Here is a 21,308-nt window from a genome sequence, read left to right as displayed (position 1 = left end):
ATGGTCATACAAATCGATTCAAAGACGACAAATTTCCGGCTTCAAAAATGAGCAAAAAAGCAAGGCTAACCCCTTTGGATTTTTGGCCAAAATTTCGACGACTTTGGAAAGTGCTGCAATAAAATCATTCAGGCCCTATTCCGACGTAATTTTGCGAGAGGAATCGATTGAGCGCAGTCCGATTACGCTGCGAGCGATAGCTGAAAAGTTACGGCCGAAAAACTCATGATTTTCATCGTCATTTCTTTGCTGCTGGTCCTACGCTTATTTTGATGTGTTTTCTGAGTTCCTGGGGGTCGAATTACTCTAGTAATGGTCATACAAATCGATTCAAAGACGACAAATTTTCGGCTTCAAAAATGAGCAAAAAAGCTAGGCTAACCCCTTTGGATTTTTGGCCAAAATTTCGACGACTTTGGAAAGTGCTGCAATATGATAAATCAGGCCCTATTCCGACGTAATTTTGCGAGAGGAATCGATTGAGCGCAGTCCCAATACGCTGCGTGCGATAGCTGAAAAGTTACGGCCGAAAAACTCATGATTCTCTTCGTCATTCCTCTGCTGCTGGTCCTACGCTTATTTTGATGTGTTTTCTGAGTTCCTGGGGGTCGAATTACTCTAGAAATGGTCATACAAATCGATTCAAAGACGACAAATTTTCGGCTCCAAAAACGAGCAAAAAAGCAAGGCTAACCCCTTTGGATTTTTGGCCAAAATTTCGAAGACTTTGGAAAGTGCTGCAATAAAATCATTCAGGCCCTATTCCGACGTAATTTTGCGAGAGGAATCGATTGAGCGCAGTCCCAATACGCTGCGTGCGATAGCTGAAAAGTTACGGCCGAAAAACTCATGATTCTCTTCGTCATTCCTCTGCTGCTGGTCCTACGCTTATTTTGATGTGTTTTCTGAGTTCCTGGGGGTCGAATTACTCTAGAAATGGTCATACAAATCGATTCAAAGACGACAAATTTTCGGCTTCAAAAATGAGCGAAAAAGCAAGGCTAACCCCTTTGGATTTTTGGCCAAAATTTCGACGACTTTGGAAAGTGCTGCAATGAAATCATTCAGGCCCTATTCCGACGTAATTTTGCGAGAGGAATCGATTGAGCGCAGTCCCAATACGCTGCGAGCGATAGCTGAAAAGTTACGGCCGAAAAACTCATGATTTTCATCGTCATTTCTTTGCTGCTGGTCCTACGCTTATTTTGATGTGTTTTCTGAGTTCCTGGGGGTCGAATTACCCTAGAAATGGTCATACGAATCGATTCAAAGACGACAAATTTTCGGCTTCAAAAATGAGCAAAAAAGCAAGGCTAACCCCTTTGGATTTTTGGCCAAAATTTCGAAGACTTTGGAAAGTGCTGCAATGAAATCATTCAGGCCCTATTCCGACGTAATTTTGCGAAAGGAATCGATTGAGCGCAGTCCCAATACGCTGCGAGCGATAGCTGAAAAGTTACGGCCGAAAAACTCATGATTTTCATCGTCATTTCTTTGCTGCTGGTCCTACGCTTATTTTGATGTGTTTTCTGAGTTCCTGGGGGTCGAATTACTCTAGAAATGGTCATACAAATCGATTCAAAGACGACAAATTTTCGGCTTCAAAAATGAGCAAAAAAGCAAGGCTAACCCCTTTGGATTTTTGGCCAAAATTTCGAAGACTTTGGAAAGTGCCGCAATGAAATCATTCAGAACCTATTCCGACGTAATTTTGCGAGAGGAATCGATTGAGCGCAGTCCCAATACGCTGCGAGCGATAGCTGAAAAGTTACGGCCGAAAAACTCATGATTTTCATCTTCATTCCTCTGCTGCTGGTCCTACGCTTATTTTGATGTGTTTTCTGAGTTCCTGGGAGTCGAATTACTCTAGGAATGGTCATACAAATTGATTCAAAGACGACAAATTTTCGGCTTCAAAAATGAGCAAAAAAGCAAGGCTAACCCCTTTGGATTTTTGGCCAAAATTTCGACGACTTTGGAAAGTGCTGCAATATAATAATTCAGGCCCTATTCCGACGTAATTTTGCGAGAGGAATCGATTGAGCGCAGTCCCAATACGCTGCGAGCGATAGCTGGAAAGTTACGGCCGAAAAACTCATGATTTTCATCGTCATTTCTTTGCTGCTGGTCCTACGCTTATTTTGATGTGTTTTCTGAGTTCCCGGGGGTCGAATTACTCTAGAAATGGTCATACAAATCGATTCAAAGACGACAAATTTTCGGCTTCAAAAATGAGCGAAAAAGCAAGGCTAACCCCTTTGGATTTTTGGCCAAAATTTCGACGACTTTGGAAAGTGCTGCAATAAAATCATTCAGGCCCTATTCCGACGTAATTTTGCGAGAGGAATCGATTGAGCGCAGTCCCAATACGCTGCGAGCGATAGCTGAAAAGTTACGGCCGAAAAACTCATGATTTTCATCGTCATTTCTTTGCTGCAGGTCCTACGCTTATTTTGATGTGTTTTCTGAGTTCCTGGGGGTCGAATTACCCTAGAAATGGTCATACGAATCGATTCAAAGACGACAAATTTTCGGCTTCAAAAATGAGCGAAAAAGCAAGGCTAACCCCTTTGGATTTTTGGCCAAAATTTCGACGACTTTGGAAAGTGCTGCAATAAAATCATTCAGGCCCTATTCCGACGTAATTTTGCGAGAGGAATCGATTGAGCGCAGTCCCAATACGCTGCGAGCGATAGCTGAAAAGTTACGGCCGAAAAACTCATGATTTTCATCGTCATTTCTTTGCTGCTGGTCCTACGCTTATTTTGATGTGTTTTCTGAGTTCCTGGGGGTCGAATTACCCTAGAAATGGTCATACGAATCGATTCATAGACGACAAATTTTCGGCTTCAAAAATGAGCAAAAAAGCAAGGCTAACCCCTTTGGATTTTTGGCCAAAATTTCGAAGACTTTGGAAAGTGCTGCAATGAAATCATTCAGGCCCTATTCCGACGTAATTTTGCGAAAGGAATCGATTGAGCGCAGTCCCAATACGCTGCGAGCGATAGCTGAAAAGTTACGGCCGAAAAACTCATGATTTTCATCGTCATTTCTTTGCTGCTGGTCCTACGCTTATTTTGATGTGTTTTCTGAGTTCCTGGGGGTCGAATTACTCTAGAAATGGTCATACAAATCGATTCAAAGACGACAAATTTTCGGCTTCAAAAATGAGCAAAAAAGCAAGGCTAACCCCTTTGGATTTTTGGCCAAAATTTCGAAGACTTTGGAAAGTGCCGCAATGAAATCATTCAGAACCTATTCCGACGTAATTTTGCGAGAGGAATCGATTGAGCGCAGTCCCAATACGCTGCGAGCGATAGCTGAAAAGTTACGGCCGAAAAACTCATGATTTTCATCTTCATTCCTCTGCTGCTGGTCCTACGCTTATTTTGATGTGTTTTCTGAGTTCCTGGGAGTCGAATTACTCTAGGAATGGTCATACAAATTGATTCAAAGACGACAAATTTTCGGCTTCAAAAATGAGCAAAAAAGCAAGGCTAACCCCTTTGGATTTTTGGCCAAAATTTCGACGACTTTGGAAAGTGCTGCAATATAATAATTCAGGCCCTATTCCGACGTAATTTTGCGAGAGGAATCGATTGAGCGCAGTCCCAATACGCTGCGAGCGATAGCTGGAAAGTTACGGCCGAAAAACTCATGATTTTCATCGTCATTTCTTTGCTGCTGGTCCTACGCTTATTTTGATGTGTTTTCTGAGTTCCCGGGGGTCGAATTACTCTAGAAATGGTCATACAAATCGATTCAAAGACGACAAATTTTCGGCTTCAAAAATGAGCGAAAAAGCAAGGCTAACCCCTTTGGATTTTTGGCCAAAATTTCGACGACTTTGGAAAGTGCTGCAATAAAATCATTCAGGCCCTATTCCGACGTAATTTTGCGAGAGGAATCGATTGAGCGCAGTCCCTATACGCTGCGAGCGATAGCTGAAAAGTTACGGCCGAAAAACTCATGATTTTCATCGTCATTTCTTTGCTGCAGGTCCTACGCTTATTTTGATGTGTTTTCTGAGTTCCTGGGGGTCGAATTACCCTAGAAATGGTCATACGAATCGATTCAAAGACGACAAATTTTCGGCTTCAAAAATGAGCAAAAAAGCAAGGCTAACCCCTTTGGATTTTTGGCCAAAATTCCGAAGACTTTGGAAAGTGCTGCAATAAAATCATTCAGGCCCTATTCCGACGTAATTTTGCGAGAGGAATCGATTGAGCGCAGTCCCAATACGCTGCGAGCGATAGCTGAAAAGTTACGGCCGAAAAACTCATGATTTTCATCGTCATTTCTTTGCTGCAGGTCCTACGCTTATTTTGATGTGTTTTCTGAGTTCCTGGGGGTCGAATTACCCTAGAAATGGTCATACGAATCGATTCAAAGACGACAAATTTTCGGCTTCAAAAATGAGCGAAAAAGCAAGGCTAACCCCTTTGGATTTTTGGCCAAAATTTCGACGACTTTGGAAAGTGCTGCAATAAAATCATTCAGGCCCTATTCCGACGTAATTTTGCGAGAGGAATCGATTGAGCGCAGTCCCAATACGCTGCGAGCGATAGCTGAAAAGTTACGGCCGAAAAACTCATGATTTTCATCGTCATTTCTTTGCTGCTGGTCCTACGCTTATTTTGATGTGTTTTCTGAGTTCCTGGGGGTCGAATTACCCTAGAAATGGTCATACGAATCGATTCATAGACGACAAATTTTCGGCTTCAAAAATGAGCAAAAAAGCAAGGCTAACCCCTTTGGATTTTTGGCCAAAATTTCGAAGACTTTGGAAAGTGCTGCAATGAAATCATTCAGGCCCTATTCCGACGTAATTTTGCGAAAGGAATCGATTGAGCGCAGTCCCAATACGCTGCGAGCGATAGCTGAAAAGTTACGGCCGAAAAACTCATGATTTTCATCGTCATTTCTTTGCTGCTGGTCCTACGCTTATTTTGATGTGTTTTCTGAGTTCCTGGGGGTCGAATTACTCTAGAAATGGTCATACAAATCGATTCAAAGACGACAAATTTTCGGCTTCAAAAATGAGCGAAAAAGCAAGGCTAACCCCTTTGGATTTTTGGCCAAAATTTCGACGACTTTGGAAAGTGCTGCAATAAAATCATTCAGGCCCTATTCCGACGTAATTTTGCGAGAGGAATCGATTGAGCGCAGTCCCAATACGCTGCGAGCGATAGCTGAAAAGTTACGGCCGAAAAACTCATGATTTTCATCGTCATTTCTTTGCTGCTGGTCCTACGCTTATTTTGATGTGTTTTCTGAGTTCCTGGGGGTCGAATTACTCTAGAAATGGTCATACAAATCGATTCAAAGACGACAAATTTTCGGCTTCAAAAATGAGCGAAAAAGCAAGGCTAACCCCTTTGGATTTTTGGCCAAAATTTCGACGACTTCGGAAAGTGCTGCAATAAAATCATTCAGGCCCTATTCCGACGTAATTTTGCGAGAGGAATCGATTGAGCGCAGTCCCAATACGCTGCGAGCGATAGCTGAAAAGTTACGGCCGAAAAACTCATGATTTTCATCGTCATTTCTTTGCTGCTGGTCCTACGCTTATTTTGATGTGTTTTCTGAGTTCCTGGGGGTCGAATTACTCTAGAAATGGTCATACAAATCGATTCAAAGACGACAAATTTTCGGCTTCAAAAATGAGCAAAAAAGCAAGGCTAACCCCTTTGGATTTTTGGCCAAAATTTCGACGACTTTGGAAAGTGCTGCAATATAATAATTCAGGCCCTATTCCGACGTAATTTTGCGAGAGGAATCGATTGAGCGCAGTCCCAATACGCTGCGAGCGATAGCTGAAAAGTTACGGCCGAAAAACTCATGATTCTCTTCGTCATTTCTCTGCTGCTGGTCCTACGCTTATTTTGATGTGTTTTCTGAGTTCCTGGGGGTCAAATTACTCTAGAAATGGTCATACAAATCGATTCAAAGACGACAAATTTTCGGCTTCAAATATGAGCGAAAAAGCAAGGCTAACCCCTTTGGATTTTTGGCCAAAATTTCGACGACTTTGGAAAGTGCTGCAATAAAATCATTCAGGCCCTATTCCGACGTAATTTTGCGAGAGGAATCGATTGAGCGCAGTCCCAATACGCTGCGAGCGATAGCTGAAAAGTTACGGCCGAAAAACTCATGATTTTCATCGTCATTTCTTTGCTGCTGGTCCTACGCTTATTTTGATGTATTTTCTGAGTTCCTGGGGGTCGAATTACTCTAGAAATGGTCATACAAATCGATTCAAAGACGACAAATTTTCGGCTTCAAAAATGAGCGAAAAAGCAAGGCTAACCCCTTTGGATTTTTGGCCAAAATTTCGACGACTTTGGAAAGTGCTGCAATAAAATCATTCAGGCCCTATTCCGACGTAATTTTGCGAGAGGAATCGATTGAGCGCAGTCCCAATACGCTGCGAGCGATAGCTAAAAAGTTACGGCCGAAAAACTCATGATTTTCATCGTCATTTCTTTGCTGCTGGTCCTACGCTTATTTTGATGTGTTTTCTGAGTTCCTGGGGGTCGAATTACCCTAGAAATGGTCATACGAATCGATTCAAAGACGACAAATTTTCGGCTTCAAAAATGAGCAAAAAAGCAAGGCTAACCCCTTTGGATTTTTGGCCAATTTCGAAGACTTTGGAAAGTGCTGCAATGAAATCATTCAGGCCCTATTCCGACGTAATTTTGCGAGAGGAATCGATTGAGCGCAGTCCCAATACGCTGCGAGCGATAGCTGAAAAGTTACGGCCGGAAAACTCATGATTTTCATCTTCATTCCTCTGCTGCTGGTCCTACGCTTATTTTGATGTGTTTTCTGAGTTCCTGGTGGTCGTATTACTCTAGAAATGGTCATACAAAACGATTCAAAGACGACAAATTTTCGGCTCCAAAAACGAGCAAAAAAGCAAGGCTAACCCCTTTGGATTTTTGGCCAAAATTTCGAAGACTTTGGAAAGTGCTGCAATAAAATCATTCAGGCCCTATTCCGACGTAATTTCGCGAGAGGAATCGATTGAGCGCAGTCCCAATACGCTACGAGCAATAGCTGAAAAGTTACGGCCGAAAAACTCATGATTCTCTTCGTCATTTCTCTGCTGCTGGTCCTACGCTAATTTTGATGTGTTTTCCGAGTTCCTGGGGGTCGAATTACTCTAGAAATGGTCATACAAATCGATTCAAAGACGACAAATTTTCAGCTTCAAAAATGAGCGAAAAAGCAAGGCTAACCCCTTTGGATTTTTGGCCAAAATTTCGACGACTTTGGAAAGTGCTGCAATAAAATCATTCAGGCCCTATTCCGACGTAATTTTGCGAGAGGAATCGATTGAGCGCAGTCCCAATACGCTGCGAGCGATAGCTGAAAAGTTACGGCCGAAAAACTCATGATTTTCATCGTCATTTCTTTGCTGCTGGTCCTACGCTTATTTTGATGTGTTTTCTGAGTTCCTGGGGGTCGAATTACTCTAGAAATGGTCATACAAATCGATTCGAAGACGACAAATTTTCGGCTTCAAAAATGAGCAAAAAAGCAAGGCTAACCCCTTTGGATTTTTGGCCAAAATTTCGACGACTTTGGAAAGTGCTGCAATATAATAATTCAGGCCCTATTCCGACGTAATTTTGCGAGAGGAATCGATTGAGCGCAGTCCCAATACGCTGCGAGCGATAGCTGAAAAGTTACGGCCGAAAAACTCATGATTCTCTTCGTCATTCCTCTGCTGCTGGTCCTACGCTTATTTTGATGTGTTTTCTGAGTTCCTGGGGGTCGAATTACTCTAGAAATGGTCATACAAATCGATTCAAAGACGACAAATTTTCGGCTTCAAAAATGAGCGAAAAAGCAAGGCTAACCCCTTTGGATTTTTGGCCAAAATTTCGACGACTTTGGAAAGTGCTGCAATAAAATCATTCAGGCCCTATTCCGACGTAATTTTGCGAGAGGAATCGATTGAGCGCAGTCCCAATACGCTGCGAGCGATAGCTGAAAAGTTACGGCCGAAAAACTCATGATTTTCATCGTCATTTCTTTGCTGCTGGTCCTACGCTTATTTTGATGTGTTTTCTGAGTTCCTGGGGGTCGAATTACTCTAGAAATGGTCATACAAATCGATTCAAAGACGACAAATTTTCGGCTTCAAAAATGAGCGAAAAAGCAAGGCTAACCCCTTTGGATTTTTGGCCAAAATTTCGACGACTTTGGAAAGTGCTGCAATAAAATCATTCAGGCCCTATTCCGACGTAATTTTGCGAGAGGAATCGATTGAGCGCAGTCCCAATACGCTGCGAGCGATAGCTGAAAAGTTACGGCCGAAAAACTCATGATTTTCATCGTCATTTCTTTGCTGCTGGTCCTACGCTTATTTTGATGTGTTTTCTGAGTTCCTGGGGGTCGAATTACCCTAGAAATGGTCATACGAATCGATTCAAAGACTACAAATTTTCGGCTTCAAAAATGAGCAAAAAAGCAAGGCTAACCCCTTTGGATTTTTGGCCAAAATTTCGAAGACTTTGGAAAGTGCTGCAATGAAATCATTCAGGCCCTATTCCGACGTAATTTTGCGAGAGGAATCGATTGAGCGCAGTCCCAATACGCTGCGAGCGACAGCTGAAAAGTTACGGCCGGAAAACTCATGATTTTCATCTTCATTCCTCTGCTGCTGGTCCTACGCTTATTTTGATGTGTTTTCTGAGTTCCTGGTGGTCGTATTACTCTAGAAATGGTCATACAAAACGATTCAAAGACGACAAATTTTCGGCTCCAAAAACGAGCAAAAAAGCAAGGCTAACCCCTTTGGATTTTTGGCCAAAATTTCGAAGACTTTGGAAAGTGCTGCAATAAAATCATTCAGGCCCTATTCCGACGTAATTTCGCGAGAGGAATCGATTGAGCGCAGTCCCAATACGCTACGAGCAATAGCTGAAAAGTTACGGCCGAAAAACTCATGATTCTCTTCGTCATTTCTCTGCTGCTGGTCCTACGCTAATTTTGATGTGTTTTCCGAGTTCCTGGGGGTCGAATTACTCTAGAAATGGTCATACAAATCGATTCAAAGACGACAAATTTTCAGCTTCAAAAATGAGCGAAAAAGCAAGGCTAACCCCTTTGGATTTTTGGCCAAAATTTCGACGACTTTGGAAAGTGCTGCAATAAAATCATTCAGGCCCTATTCCGACGTAATTTTGCGAGAGGAATCGATTGAGCGCAGTCCCAATACGCTGCGAGCGATAGCTGAAAAGTTACGGCCGAAAAACTCATGATTTTCATCGTCATTTCTTTGCTGCTGGTCCTACGCTTATTTTGATGTGTTTTCTGAGTTCCTGGGGGTCAAATTACTCTAGAAATGGTCATACAAATCGATTCAAAGACGACAAATTTTCGGCTTCAAAAATGAGCAAAAAAGCAAGGCTAACCCCTTTGGATTTTTGGCCAAAATTTCGACGACTTTGGAAAGTGCTGCAACATAATAATTCAGGCCCTATTCCGACGTAATTTTGCGAGAGGAATCGATTGAGCGCAGTCCCAATACGCTGCGAGCGATAGCTGAAAAGTTACGGCCGAAAAACTCATGATTTTCATCGTCATTTCTTTGCTGCTGGTCCTACGCTTATTTTGATGTGTTTTCTGAGTTCCTGGGGGTCGAATTACTCTAGAAATGGTCATACGAATCGATTCAAAGACGACAAATTTTCGGCTTCAAAAATGAGCAAAAAAGCAAGGCTAACCCCTTTGGATTTTTGGCCAAAATTTCGACGACTTTGGAAAGTGCTGCAATATAATAATTCAGGCCCCATTCCGACGTAATTTTGCGAGAGGAATCGATTGAGCGCAGTCCCAATACGCTACGAGCAATAGCTGAAAAGTTACGGCCGAAAAACTCATGATTCTCTTCGTCATTTCTCTGCTGCTGGTCCTACGCTAATTTTGATGTGTTTTCCGAGTTCCTGGGGGTCGAATTACTCTAGAAATGGTCATACAAATCGATTCAAAGACGACAAATTTTCAGCTTCAAAAATGAGCGAAAAAGCAAGGCTAACCCCTTTGGATTTTTGGCCAAAATTTCGACGACTTTGGAAAGTGCTGCAATAAAATCATTCAGGCCCTATTCCGACGTAATTTTGCGAGAGGAATCGATTGAGCGCAGTCCCAATACGCTGCGAGCGATAGCTGAAAAGTTACGGCCGAAAAACTCATGATTTTCATCGTCATTTCTTTGCTGCTGGTCCTACGCTTATTTTGATGTGTTTTCTGAGTTCCTGGGGGTCAAATTACTCTAGAAATGGTCATACAAATCGATTCAAAGACGACAAATTTTCGGCTTCAAAAATGAGCAAAAAAGCAAGGCTAACCCCTTTGGATTTTTGGCCAAAATTTCGACGACTTTGGAAAGTGCTGCAACATAATAATTCAGGCCCTATTCCGACGTAATTTTGCGAGAGGAATCGATTGAGCGCAGTCCCAATACGCTGCGAGCGATAGCTGAAAAGTTACGGCCGAAAAACTCATGATTTTCATCGTCATTTCTTTGCTGCTGGTCCTACGCTTATTTTGATGTGTTTTCTGAGTTCCTGGGGGTCGAATTACTCTAGAAATGGTCATACGAATCGATTCAAAGACGACAAATTTTCGGCTTCAAAAATGAGCAAAAAAGCAAGGCTAACCCCTTTGGATTTTTGGCCAAAATTTCGACGACTTTGGAAAGTGCTGCAATATAATAATTCAGGCCCCATTCCGACGTAATTTTGCGAGAGGAATCGATTGAGCGCAGTCCCAATACGCTGCGAGCGATAGCTGAAAAGTTACGGCCGAAAAACTCATGATTCTCTTCGTCATTCCTCTGCTGCTGGTCCTACGCTTATTTTGATGTGTTTTCTGAGTTCCTGGGGGTCGAATTACTCTAGAAATGGTCATACAAATCGATTCAAAGACGACAAATTTCCGGCTTCAAAAATGAGCAAAAAAGCAAGGCTAACCCCTTTGGATTTTTGGCCAAAATTTCGAAGACTTTGGAAAGTGCTGCAATAAAATCATTCAGGCCCTATTCCGACGTAATTTTGCGAGAGGAATCGATTGAGCGCAGTCCCAATACGCTGCGAGCGATAGCTGAAAAGTTACGGCCGAAAAACTCATGATTTTCATCGTCATTTCTTTGCTGCTGGTCCTACGCTTATTTTGATGTGTTTTCTGAGTTCCTGGGGGTCGAATTACTCTAGAAATGGTCATACAAATCGATTCAAAGACGACAAATTTCCGGCTTCAAAAATGAGCAAAAAAGCAAGGCTAACCCCTTTGGATTTTTGGCCAAAATTTCGAAGACTTTGGAAAGTGCTGCAATAAAATCATTCAGGCCCTATTCCGACGTAATTTTGCGAGAGGAATCGATTGAGCGCAGTCCCAATACGCTGCGAGCGATAGCTGAAAAGTTACGGCCGAAAAACTCATGATTCTCTTCGTCATTTCTCTGCTGCTGGTCCTACGCTTATTTTGATGTGTTCTCTGAGTTCCTGGTGGTCGTATTACTCTAGAAATGGTCATACAAATCGATTCAAAGACGACAAATTTTCGGCTCCAAAAACGAGCAAAAAAGCAAGGCTAACCCCTTTGGATTGCCGGCCAAAATTTCGAAGACTTTGGAAAGTGCTGCAATAAAATCATTCAGGCTCTATTCCGACGTAATTTTGCGAGAGGAATCGATTGAGCAAAGTCCCAATACGCTGCGAGCGATAGCTGAAAAGTTACGGCCGACAAACTCATGATTTTCATCGTCATTTCTCTGCTGCTGGTCCTACGCTTATTTTGATGTGTTTTCTGAGTTCCTGGGGGTCGAATTACTCCAGAGATGGTCATACAAATCGATTCGAAGACGACAAATTTTCGGCTCCAAAAATGAGCAAAACAGCAAGGCCAACCCCTTCGGATCTTTGGCGAAAATTTCGCCGATTCCGAAAGGTTCTGCTCTATATCCTTCGAGTTACTTTTCCGACGTAATTTTGCGAGAGGAATCGATCCAGCGCTGTCTCAATACGCAACGTTTCAAAAGTATCAGCCAAAGAACAATAGTCTGTATTTCGTCATTTCTCTGCCGGTGGTCCTTCAGTTGCGAATTCTGTGATGTTGGCGCTATGGCCATTCTGCCACGTTTTCTGTGTTCCTGGGGCCTATTCATCCAAGCAATTGTCAAACAAATCGATGTCGACACAAAAGATTTTGCCCTCCAAAAACGCAAGGCTAACCATGCTATCGACTGTACCACCTCAGGTGCTAGCACACGAGCCTCCGGAGTGGGAGGACTCAGGTTGAAGTCCCCGGCCCATTAATGAGGCCCCGAGCGGCAACTCGCAAAAAGTGTAAGACGGGCCACGCCGTTCAGGCGCTGAGTTGCCGGTCGGTGATTCTGAATCGGTTCCGGCTACGCTCGGGCAAGGTTCCCTGCTGTTTTTTTTTGTACTTTTCGCGAATGCGGGTTTTTTCAATTAACATTCTAAGTCGGCTTCAGGCGCACATCGGGGAATAGTTCTCTCCTATGCTTCGCACAAGCCATTAATGGCCTATGGAGACATGCTCCATTACTTATGGCAGCGACGGCAAGAAAACTAAACTAAACCAAACCCACCCGCTTGGATGTTTGGTCAAAACATTGACGCATGTCAAAAATGCTGGAGTTAATTTCCTGATGCACTATATCGACGTATTTTTGCGAGAAGAATCGATTGCGCACATTCTGAATACGCCGCGAGCAATGGATCAAGACTCACATTCGGAAAACGAGAAATCTTCTTTCTAATTCCTCTACTGGTAATCCTACACTCTGTAGATGTTTTTATTGCATCCCTGAGGGTCCAAGTAGTCTGTGAAGGGTCATTACAAACTATTTCGAGGCGAAAAGTTCTGGGCTTGAATAAATGCAAGGTTATATTTATATTTTTCACTTTTTTATTACATTGTGTACAGATTTTGAAAAATATCGAAATTAATTCATCTAGAAGCTATGTATATTATCATCACTCCTTACACAAACGCTAGAACCAAGTCACGCAGACGCGGTTATTAACGTTATTTTGCGTTCATAATCAATTGCGCGCGTAGTTCCACGGGTTCCACGTCTCTGCAGTCAACTGGCTTGAACTGCACTGTCTAAATGCGCATATTCGTCTCCTTCACTTCACAGATTTGGTGATTCGATTCTCTTTTCACTGGCCATGTTGTCAACTTCCGTTCAGAGGATGTCAATTCATCTATCTTATTTACGACACATTTTGAAACCTCGACTAACTACAGCTGCATAGGAATTACCAGGATCATTCTATACCTCCTGTACAACATTATGTATTTCATTGGTAAAAAAAACTCCATCTGTATCACCTAACAATTCATCAATAAAAAAATCGTATGCACGAGTATCGTAAACTTTATCTCATACAATGGCCTCCGTGGTCTCTTGCCGTTGCGGAACGAAGTACTTGAGTTTAGGCAAGTTTGACCGTCTCTTCACACGTTTCTTGCTGTACCAGATGCTGCATCCCACGATGATGACACACATTCCGATTAAAACTGCAATCGTTCAATTTATCGGGGTCATATTTCATGTAAATATATTAATGTATTTACGCTCCTACTCCATACTCACCATAAATTGTTGGCAGTACGTAGAAATGGCGTGTACTTTTTTCAGTCATATTCTCTCGTATTAAAAGGCTGTTGACAGGAGATCGAACTTCATTGACATCTCTTAGCGTTGCAGGATATTTACTCGGGTTAAATAAACTTTTCTGCTGTGCATCCCTATTTTGGACGGATTTCCTAATTGCATTTCCAGTTTCATCGTCCAGCCACCACAGATCGTCCATTTCTTCTGAGGAAAATAATAACACCGTTTCAAGTTAAGCAGTGATTTTCATCGTGAAATACTTTTCAACGTATTAAATAGTATCCTAAATATTATGATTGGATCATGAGATTAAAATAAATCTACGTAATTTAAGTTTCACTAAAATATTTTGCACCTTGAAATCGAAGTGTCAAATTCGCATATTGTATTCCAAAGTACAAATGACCAAATAAGCGTATCATGTGTTACCTCCGAAATTTCGATTCCACAGGACATCGGCAACCAGTGATTCTTGCTTGACTGGCAATTTGGCTTTTAACTCGATCTCATCGATGACTTTCAGTCCTGGGGCACGATCACCGGGTGGTGAATATGCCAGGTATCCTTCCGTCTCGGCATAGTCCAAGGTAGCGCTCCTCCTTCGATCGAGTTCTTCCTCGAGTTCGGAAACATCTTCAGGACTGTTTTTGAACAAACCAAAGCCTTCCATGATGTAGAGACTGTCTTCCGTCGTGATATTCTGCGTTTCAAACCTCGCCACTGGCTCATTGAGCTTCGGAACCAGTGAGCTAGGATCATCTTCTATTGCCCTGGCGACAATTTCACGGGAATTTACAGACGGTATAAAAACATTAAATGAAGACGTGTTGCAGTGTTCTTCGAGGCCTATGAACCCTGGGGAATTATCAACATCGACAACTTCTTCAAGAGCAGTCACTAACTCGCTAACTACTGGCTCGAAACTTTCCAAAACAATCACGTCCGAGTCAGGTAAACTTTGGGGGCCTCGGCGTTCAGGAGAGGAATAGGCCGGTTGGCTAGCTTTAGCATCTTCGTCGTGACTTCGATTTAGTGCAAACGTCGTATCGGCTTCTTCTCTCTCCTCGGGATTGCCGGGAATAATTGACGCCACAAGAGCCTCGAGGCGGCGTTCAGGATCGTTAATCAAATCACGGGGCATCGCTGACGAAGAGGACCGCGTCAAACAGTGTTCCAGTTTGGAAATGCTGCTTTCAGGAACTGCGAGCGTCACAGCACCAGTACGCTGTCCATCAACCAGGGTTTCCTTATCGACTCTCCGGACGTTTTCCGACCGCTCAGTCGAAGAACCCGGGGTGCATTTCGATGATAGATACTGGTCCAAATCGAGGGGTCCGTGATCAGCGTTTCTCTTTTTGGATACAATCTCCGGCAAAGAAGGACCACTAGAAGTCGTTGCTGATGTTTTCAACTGACGTGGAACTTCCACGTTCTTTTCTGCTGAATTGTCGCTCGTGCCAGCCTTGGCCATCGTCTCAATGTTCAAAGGAATCGTCAATTTCAGGGGCCCATCGATCGACATCCGTATCGGCAATGCGAATGAATCGTCGGCTGCTTTAAGCTCAGTATCGTTACGTTTCGGCGAATGCAGTCCAGCTCCTAACGAAGGCTGCAAAAGCTTTACAGACTCAGTTTGGAGTTTTGGCGAGGCATCGTCCGAGATTTCAGAGAATGTGGAATTACTGTAAGCATACGAATGACGAGCTTCTCGAGAATCAATGTGTTTCAGAGTATCGGCTACCTTCAAGAGAGTCAATCGATTCAAACTATCATTCACTGAGCTCAATGAATATCCGTTGAAGTCAGGTCTGTCGTGACTCGAATTCTTTGCACTTTCAGCGACGGAATCGGTATCTGACCCATTACGAACCACCGAAATTCTCGAGCTCGTATTATAGGAGGTTTCCAACGTAGACGAATCGCTTCCTCTTGTTGTCGAAATTCCTGAGAACACAGAATGTAAATGTAGAGTTGGTTATTTTACTAAGTAGATTGAAAATTCTGATTATGAATATTTCACCTGAATGATCCTTCGTCAGGTTATCGCCAGGCGTTCTAGTCGAGGTAAACGATTCGTTGGTTTCACGGGCTACATCTCGATTTTCCTCCGAGTGAACACTGTATACAAAACCATTATCGTCTACATCACGTTGTTTCGCAGCTCTCTGCACCGGTTGACTTCGATTGATCATCTCGACACTGAATGGGCGACCAGAATTGGATTTCGACATGTCAAAAGATCGATCCGAGACTTGAGTCGCTAATCCTGTCGTTGTGGAAGACGAAGGAATCGCCGCAATTGATGAAGATGCCACGTGACTTGAAGTTGTCGAAGCAGACCTGCGAAACTCTTCAGCGCTTTCGAATCCGAACGCCATCAGCTCGACGGATGACGCAGTTTCGTTAATCGTAGACTCCGCTGACGACGATGACGACGAGGAGAAGTTGAACCAATTTTCAGTCGAACCTAAAGCGGTGTTTTAATGCGTGATATTCAATCCACGTTCGTTAAAAACTGGTTGACGCACCTGATCCTTTAGCTAGTTTGGAGGACTCGTCTGATGATTTATCTCGAAGAACTTTGTTTTCATCTGTAGAAAGAAGAGTGGACGGAGTTGAATCATTGCGGCTCACAACGACAGAATTCGGCGCCGATGTGGTGTTGGACGTTTTTGAGGTGGAGTCCAAGAGTTTGGCTAATCCATTGTTCCGTTTTGGGCCCCGGGGGGGATCCTGATATAGACCGCCAGACTTTTCAATGCCGGAGAGTGTCTGAATCGGACTCGCAGCATTGTTCTTCGTCAAACTTCCACGCGACTTCACTTTGCTTTCTCTTCGGTACAATTTCGACCGCCGCGAGTGTCGCTTCGAGTGCGATTGATCGTGGGTAGAACCCAGTTTCCCGACGTTTGATACTGAAACCGGAAAGTTATTAGAAAATTAGTCCTTACTAACAATAAGTCATTGTTCCGATGAATTGGTGAATAAATAAACTCGTCTTCACCGAAGGTGGCGCTCCCGTTTATACTTGTTGAATTTGCTGCTAGGTCAATAGTGGTAACACCTGGACTCGCAGGCCGCACTTGATCCTGATTATCTTCTTCTGCATGCTCCTCAGCTGGTCGCATTTTGCTGTCTGAATCCGCATTCAGTAAAGGGATCGCGTCATTTTCCCTTGATTTTTGGGAATAGTTCTTCCCGTGAGCTGGCTGCTCATTCATCGATGATGCTCGACGCGCTGATAGCCCTAAATCGGATGCAGGAAGGATGAACAGTTATTGGGTTGAATTTCTCGAATATGCGAGATCATGAAAATTGTTTGACTGAATTTTTCACCTAAATAAAATTGCTTCAATATCATCATTGCTTGGAGGGTGATCGATTTATTATGGAATGGCTCATACAATATCTCGTGAACAACGTAATTATAACATATTATTATCAGTCAGACGGCAATTATCATAATATACAGAGTTTCGATAACAACATCCAACCGAACTGTACATTGATTATTTAATTTATAATTTTGGAGATCATTGAGTTTTTCTCATGATTGCCACGGCATGTGGGGATTAGCAAATATGCCGATTCGTTTTACGGAAATGTAAAATATGTTCATACCTAGTACGACGACAAGGCATAGAAGCCATTGGCAGTTCAACATGATCGTTCCGCAGCATCCGTTTACGGTTAATTTCCTCGATCGTGTTTAACTGACGTGATTGAATTCAAATTCCCACGGTGGACCATTTCGTGTTAAACATGAACGTATAAAACTTATTGGACGTCCACGTATCGAGATGAACGAAAACGTGATTTCATACGATAAAATAAAGTTTGTTTATAAAACAATAGTTTGAGGTGAATAATTGACATGCGACTGGTCGTTCAGCTTCTACCCTGTTCCCTTACTTTTCTCATTCAATTATTTGATGCAAGTATATCTACCTCGGAATTTGTCACATTGCTTCGATTTCTCAAGGTCAATTTTTTTCTGAACAGCTGATTTGAATATATAGAATGAATGTATATTTATACGCTGTAGTAATCTTGTTGTTCGGTCGGCAATCGGTCGATGTGGAAGCAACCCGAACTGCACGAGGCGAGGATATTATGTAAGACATTATCAAGAGTGTTTCCATATCAAATGTATTGAAAAAACAATCCGCTACAATAACAGCAGATATACTACAGGAGATATCCAAGCGTAGCTATGTGAACTCGTTACATGCTTTTGGTTTTTAAACCTGACCTAATATTAAAAATTAGAGAGCTGGCTGTGTCGTATGATCACATTTTTCGCAGTAACGCGTTATCCAAGACATGTATACTTTTTGGCAAAAAAAGAAAATTTCAAAAACGAGTAAGAGAGCACGAAACTCTCGCTCTTTTATAAATAAAAAAAAGACTTGTCAAATTAACTATCGAGCGGAATAAATTGAAAGTGAAAGTTTCGTCGAGGCGGCTTGTTTGGCTTCAACGTTATAGTAGCGCTAAGCAGCCTGTGAAAAATAATATTCCCATTTGCGATTCGTCTTGAGTTATCCACATTTATAAATGCTATATTAAATTAACAGCACATTGAGTCTCAAGATAACCTGGAAGACCTTGCGCGATATATATATATGTACTTGAATATTCTTAATTTGCAATCATAAAATGGTGATATTTCACAAGAAAGACTTACGTATTTTACGAATTTAGAACTCATTTTAGATAAGAAATCTCCGTCACCAATCGACCTCAAGTTTATGAGCAAAGTTTATGCAACACCAAAAACCAAAACGATCCGTGCTGATACGGTCAAATATTTAAATTTTGAGAGGCTTCTTTTCATCGATGGTGTAACGAAAAAACGAGTATCTGCATGCAGTGGAACTGACGTAAGGAAACAAACCCGACGAACAACGAATAAATGAAAAAACATTTATATGCTGGAATCAGTTACATACAACGCTGGCAGGCCCAGTTGTGTCGAGTTTCGGTCTTTCATGTGCGGTGCTGCCTAGTGTATGAAACACTGCGCAGAAGTGGTGGAAACGGGGTCTGCAGCCGCTTTAACACATCACCGTGTATATATATATACAGATTCGCGGTGTAGCGACGCCAGTCGCGTAAAGAATTCCGCGAGTCTAGTCCGTCCACGATACTGACTGATCCTCCAAGTGATTATCCGAGAAGCCCGTTTCCACTATTTCCGAAGAAATATGGCTTCGAAAACTGAAAAGATTGGAATCATCGGAAGGTAGGTGCATCTAATTATAGTGACGGAATAATCTCCTCCATTTGCTACGTCTCGGCTCAACGAGTGGCTCGGAACCGCGTCTCGTGTTAATAAGTATTGTACCTGAGGACTGTCCGTGTGACGCGTAACACTGATAGCAGTCAACATGTTGTCAGAGCTCGCATTGTGCTAGTCGTTTGAAAAGGGAAGTCGGAATCGCGTTGCGTAACATGGTATCGTATCTTACTTATTACTCGAGATACCCATTCACCTGGCACTTACTTGAACAGCGCTTAAAGCCAACGCTAACTAGGTGTATGAAATGGGAAATAAAAGAAAATAAACGGCAGGTTTGGTATTCTCAAATCACTTACCTATGGCTGTACATTTTCCAACAATCATTACACCATTTCCATTTTGAACTGTATTCCAACGATCCAAAACCCGGTCTCAGCATGAGACTTGGCTGTCAAGTGATTTAGGTCACCCAGTTTGATACAGGGCAATGGTCCCTCGTCGATCATGTCGGTAAAAATTCAGACTTTCTGATTTTTCATTTCAGCTTGGAGGATCCTTTCCATCGCCCAGACTGATAATTAGTAAATAAACCTTCTTAGACGTTCATTATAAGAAAGATCTGCTGACCGTCAATTCGAATACCTGGCAGCTGAAGCTGAAACAAGGCCATAACATGTTCTTATATTAAAATTCTATCAACTTCGATTTCATTACAGTGGCCTGATTGGACGTAGTTGGGCAATGCTATTCGCTGGTGTTGGCTACCAAGTAACCATCTACGATATTGTTCAGCAACAGATTACAAATGCTCTAGAAGACATTCGTAAGCAACTCGACACTCTGCAGAGCAATGGCCTCTTGCGCGGAAATTTGGACGCTGACAGTCAGTTCAAAGCCATTAAAGGTCAGTGTAGTGTCACAACATACATAGTAGGAGGGTTGACCACTTGCGTGCCAGTTCAGCCATCTCCGGAAGGTACTTAACACCGAATTAAATTTTTTCAACCAGGTTCGACTAGCCTGGAAGACACCGTCAAGGATGCCAAATTTGTCCAGGAATGCATTCCCGAAAAGCTGGACTGGAAGATCAAGCTCTACACTGATCTAGACAAGGTCGTTGACGACAAGACCATTCTCTCGTCTTCGACGTCCACTTTCCGCCCCTCACTCTTCTCCGAAAAGATGAAACACCGGAATCAAGTCATTGTTTCCCATCCCGTAAGCATTTCTCTTGTATTTTTAATTTTTCGACGTTGCAATCAAACTTGAATGATAACGTGGCGATAAATAAATCGTCGACTGATGTAATACTGGTTTATCAACTCTGTTGAAACAACGTGAGAAGATAGTGAATGTTTACAATTTAATCTCAACGATTGGCTGAGTGCACTTTACAAGATACGCCATCGTGACCTGAAACATTTAGAACAACATGCAGGACGGTAATTAAACGCATTTATTTCAGGTAAATCCACCATACTATGTGCCCCTCGTAGAGATCGTACCCTCTCCATGGACTCGTCCAGAAATTGCAGTTGCAACACGAGCAATCATGACCGAAATTGGTCAGGCACCCGTTTCGCTCAGCCGTGAAGTCGACGGATTTGCGCTCAACAGAATACAGTGAGTACCAATGGTTATAACCGCAGTGCTTAATTGCCAGAAATAAAAGATACCTGTCCGAATTACCCGCTGAGATAAGTAGAAGTCCTATGTAATAATTTATCGGAAGGAATCTGATTCTTGTCTACACTCTTGATGAATAAATCGCGTCCAATGAACATATATTTGAACGCAGATACGCGATTTTGAACGAGGCGTGGCGAATGGTGGCTGACGGTGTTTTGGACGTGAAGGATATGGACTTGGTGATGAGTGAAGGACTTGGCATGAGATACGCGTTTTTGGGCGCCTTTGAAACGGCTCATCTGAACGCTGAGGGTGAGTTTACCAGGAATCTGACTAAAGGAGAACAAGTGATAATAAAATTTTCGCGCTTTAGGAATGAAGAAATACTGTGAAACCTACAAAAACACCATATACAGCGTCAGTATGACGATGGGAGCCGTTCCTAAGTTCGAGGGTGAAGTCGCCGACAAGATTTCCAACCAACTGAACGCAATCACTCCCATCGATAAACTGCCAGCCAGAAGAGCGTGGCGTGACGAAGCTCTGACCAAGCTTTCGATACTGAAAAAAGAGCTTGACAGTAAATGGAAGGACAGTCAATAATTTTTCTGATAGTATTTCACGCGTGACATTGACAAAAGAAACAATTTTCAAAGCGATTATACGGTTTCACGTTTAAAGATTGTTTTCACAATTTATACTTTTTATTTTGTTCTTGGATTTCATTCATTTCATGTCGACTGATTTTCAATTAGACCCCATGTAAATAAAAAT

At 42.5% G+C, this 21,308-nt stretch overlaps 2 protein-coding genes across 3 annotated transcripts; one reads left to right on the top strand and one right to left on the bottom strand.

Annotated features, from left to right (window-relative positions):
• Positions 1–13,295: 13,295 nt before the first annotated feature.
• LOC124404934 (serine-rich adhesin for platelets-like) lies at positions 13,296–19,357 on the bottom strand. Of its 2 annotated transcripts, none has more exons than XM_046879455.1 (7): positions 19,284–19,357; positions 16,668–16,910; positions 16,192–16,578; positions 15,684–16,130; positions 14,093–15,607; positions 13,643–13,864; positions 13,296–13,566 (listed from the first exon to the last, which is right to left on the bottom strand). In XM_046879455.1, the coding sequence occupies exons 1-7, from the start codon at positions 19,342–19,344 to the stop codon at positions 13,430–13,432; spliced, it is 3,012 nt and encodes a 1,003-aa protein (XP_046735411.1). In that variant the 5' UTR covers positions 19,345–19,357; the 3' UTR covers positions 13,296–13,429. The 2 variants fall into 2 exon arrangements, with proteins under 2 accessions (XP_046735411.1, XP_046735419.1); XM_046879463.1 differs by lacking the exon at positions 19,284–19,357 and adding an exon at positions 17,285–17,588 and having other exon boundaries at positions 13,643–13,867.
• LOC124404941 (lambda-crystallin homolog) lies at positions 18,734–21,266 on the top strand. Its single transcript, XM_046879479.1, has 6 exons — positions 18,734–18,908; positions 19,622–19,809; positions 19,915–20,123; positions 20,371–20,528; positions 20,704–20,846; positions 20,908–21,266. The coding sequence occupies exons 1-6, from the start codon at positions 18,871–18,873 to the stop codon at positions 21,135–21,137; spliced, it is 966 nt and encodes a 321-aa protein (XP_046735435.1). The 5' UTR covers positions 18,734–18,870; the 3' UTR covers positions 21,138–21,266.
• Positions 21,267–21,308: the final 42 nt, after the last annotated feature.

This window comes from Diprion similis, chromosome 1 (genome assembly GCF_021155765.1).
Source record: "Diprion similis isolate iyDipSimi1 chromosome 1, iyDipSimi1.1, whole genome shotgun sequence".
Lineage (NCBI taxonomy): Eukaryota > Metazoa > Arthropoda > Insecta > Hymenoptera > Diprionidae > Diprion > Diprion similis.
This window is presented reverse-complemented; position numbering and strand designations above follow the sequence as displayed.

Bases quoted from the DNA above. Each gene is read 5' to 3' on its own strand.
- LOC124404934 (XM_046879455.1), bottom strand. From the start codon at position 19,344: ATGCTGAGACCGGGTTTTGGATCGTTGGAATACAGTTCAAAATGGAAA. The intron at 16,579-16,667 runs GTGAAGACGAGT...TTCCGGTTTCAG, and splicing joins AAACGGGAGCGCCACCTTCG to TATCAAACGTCGGGAAACTG. The intron at 13,567-13,642 runs GTGAGTATGGAG...GAACGATTGCAG, and splicing joins CGTACTGCCAACAATTTATG to TTTTAATCGGAATGTGTGTC.
- LOC124404941 (XM_046879479.1), top strand. From the start codon at position 18,871: ATGGCTTCGAAAACTGAAAAGATTGGAATCATCGGAAG. The intron at 18,909-19,621 runs GTAGGTGCATCT...ATTTCATTACAG, and splicing joins AAGATTGGAATCATCGGAAG to TGGCCTGATTGGACGTAGTT. The intron at 20,529-20,703 runs GTGAGTACCAAT...ATTTGAACGCAG, and splicing joins TTTGCGCTCAACAGAATACA to ATACGCGATTTTGAACGAGG.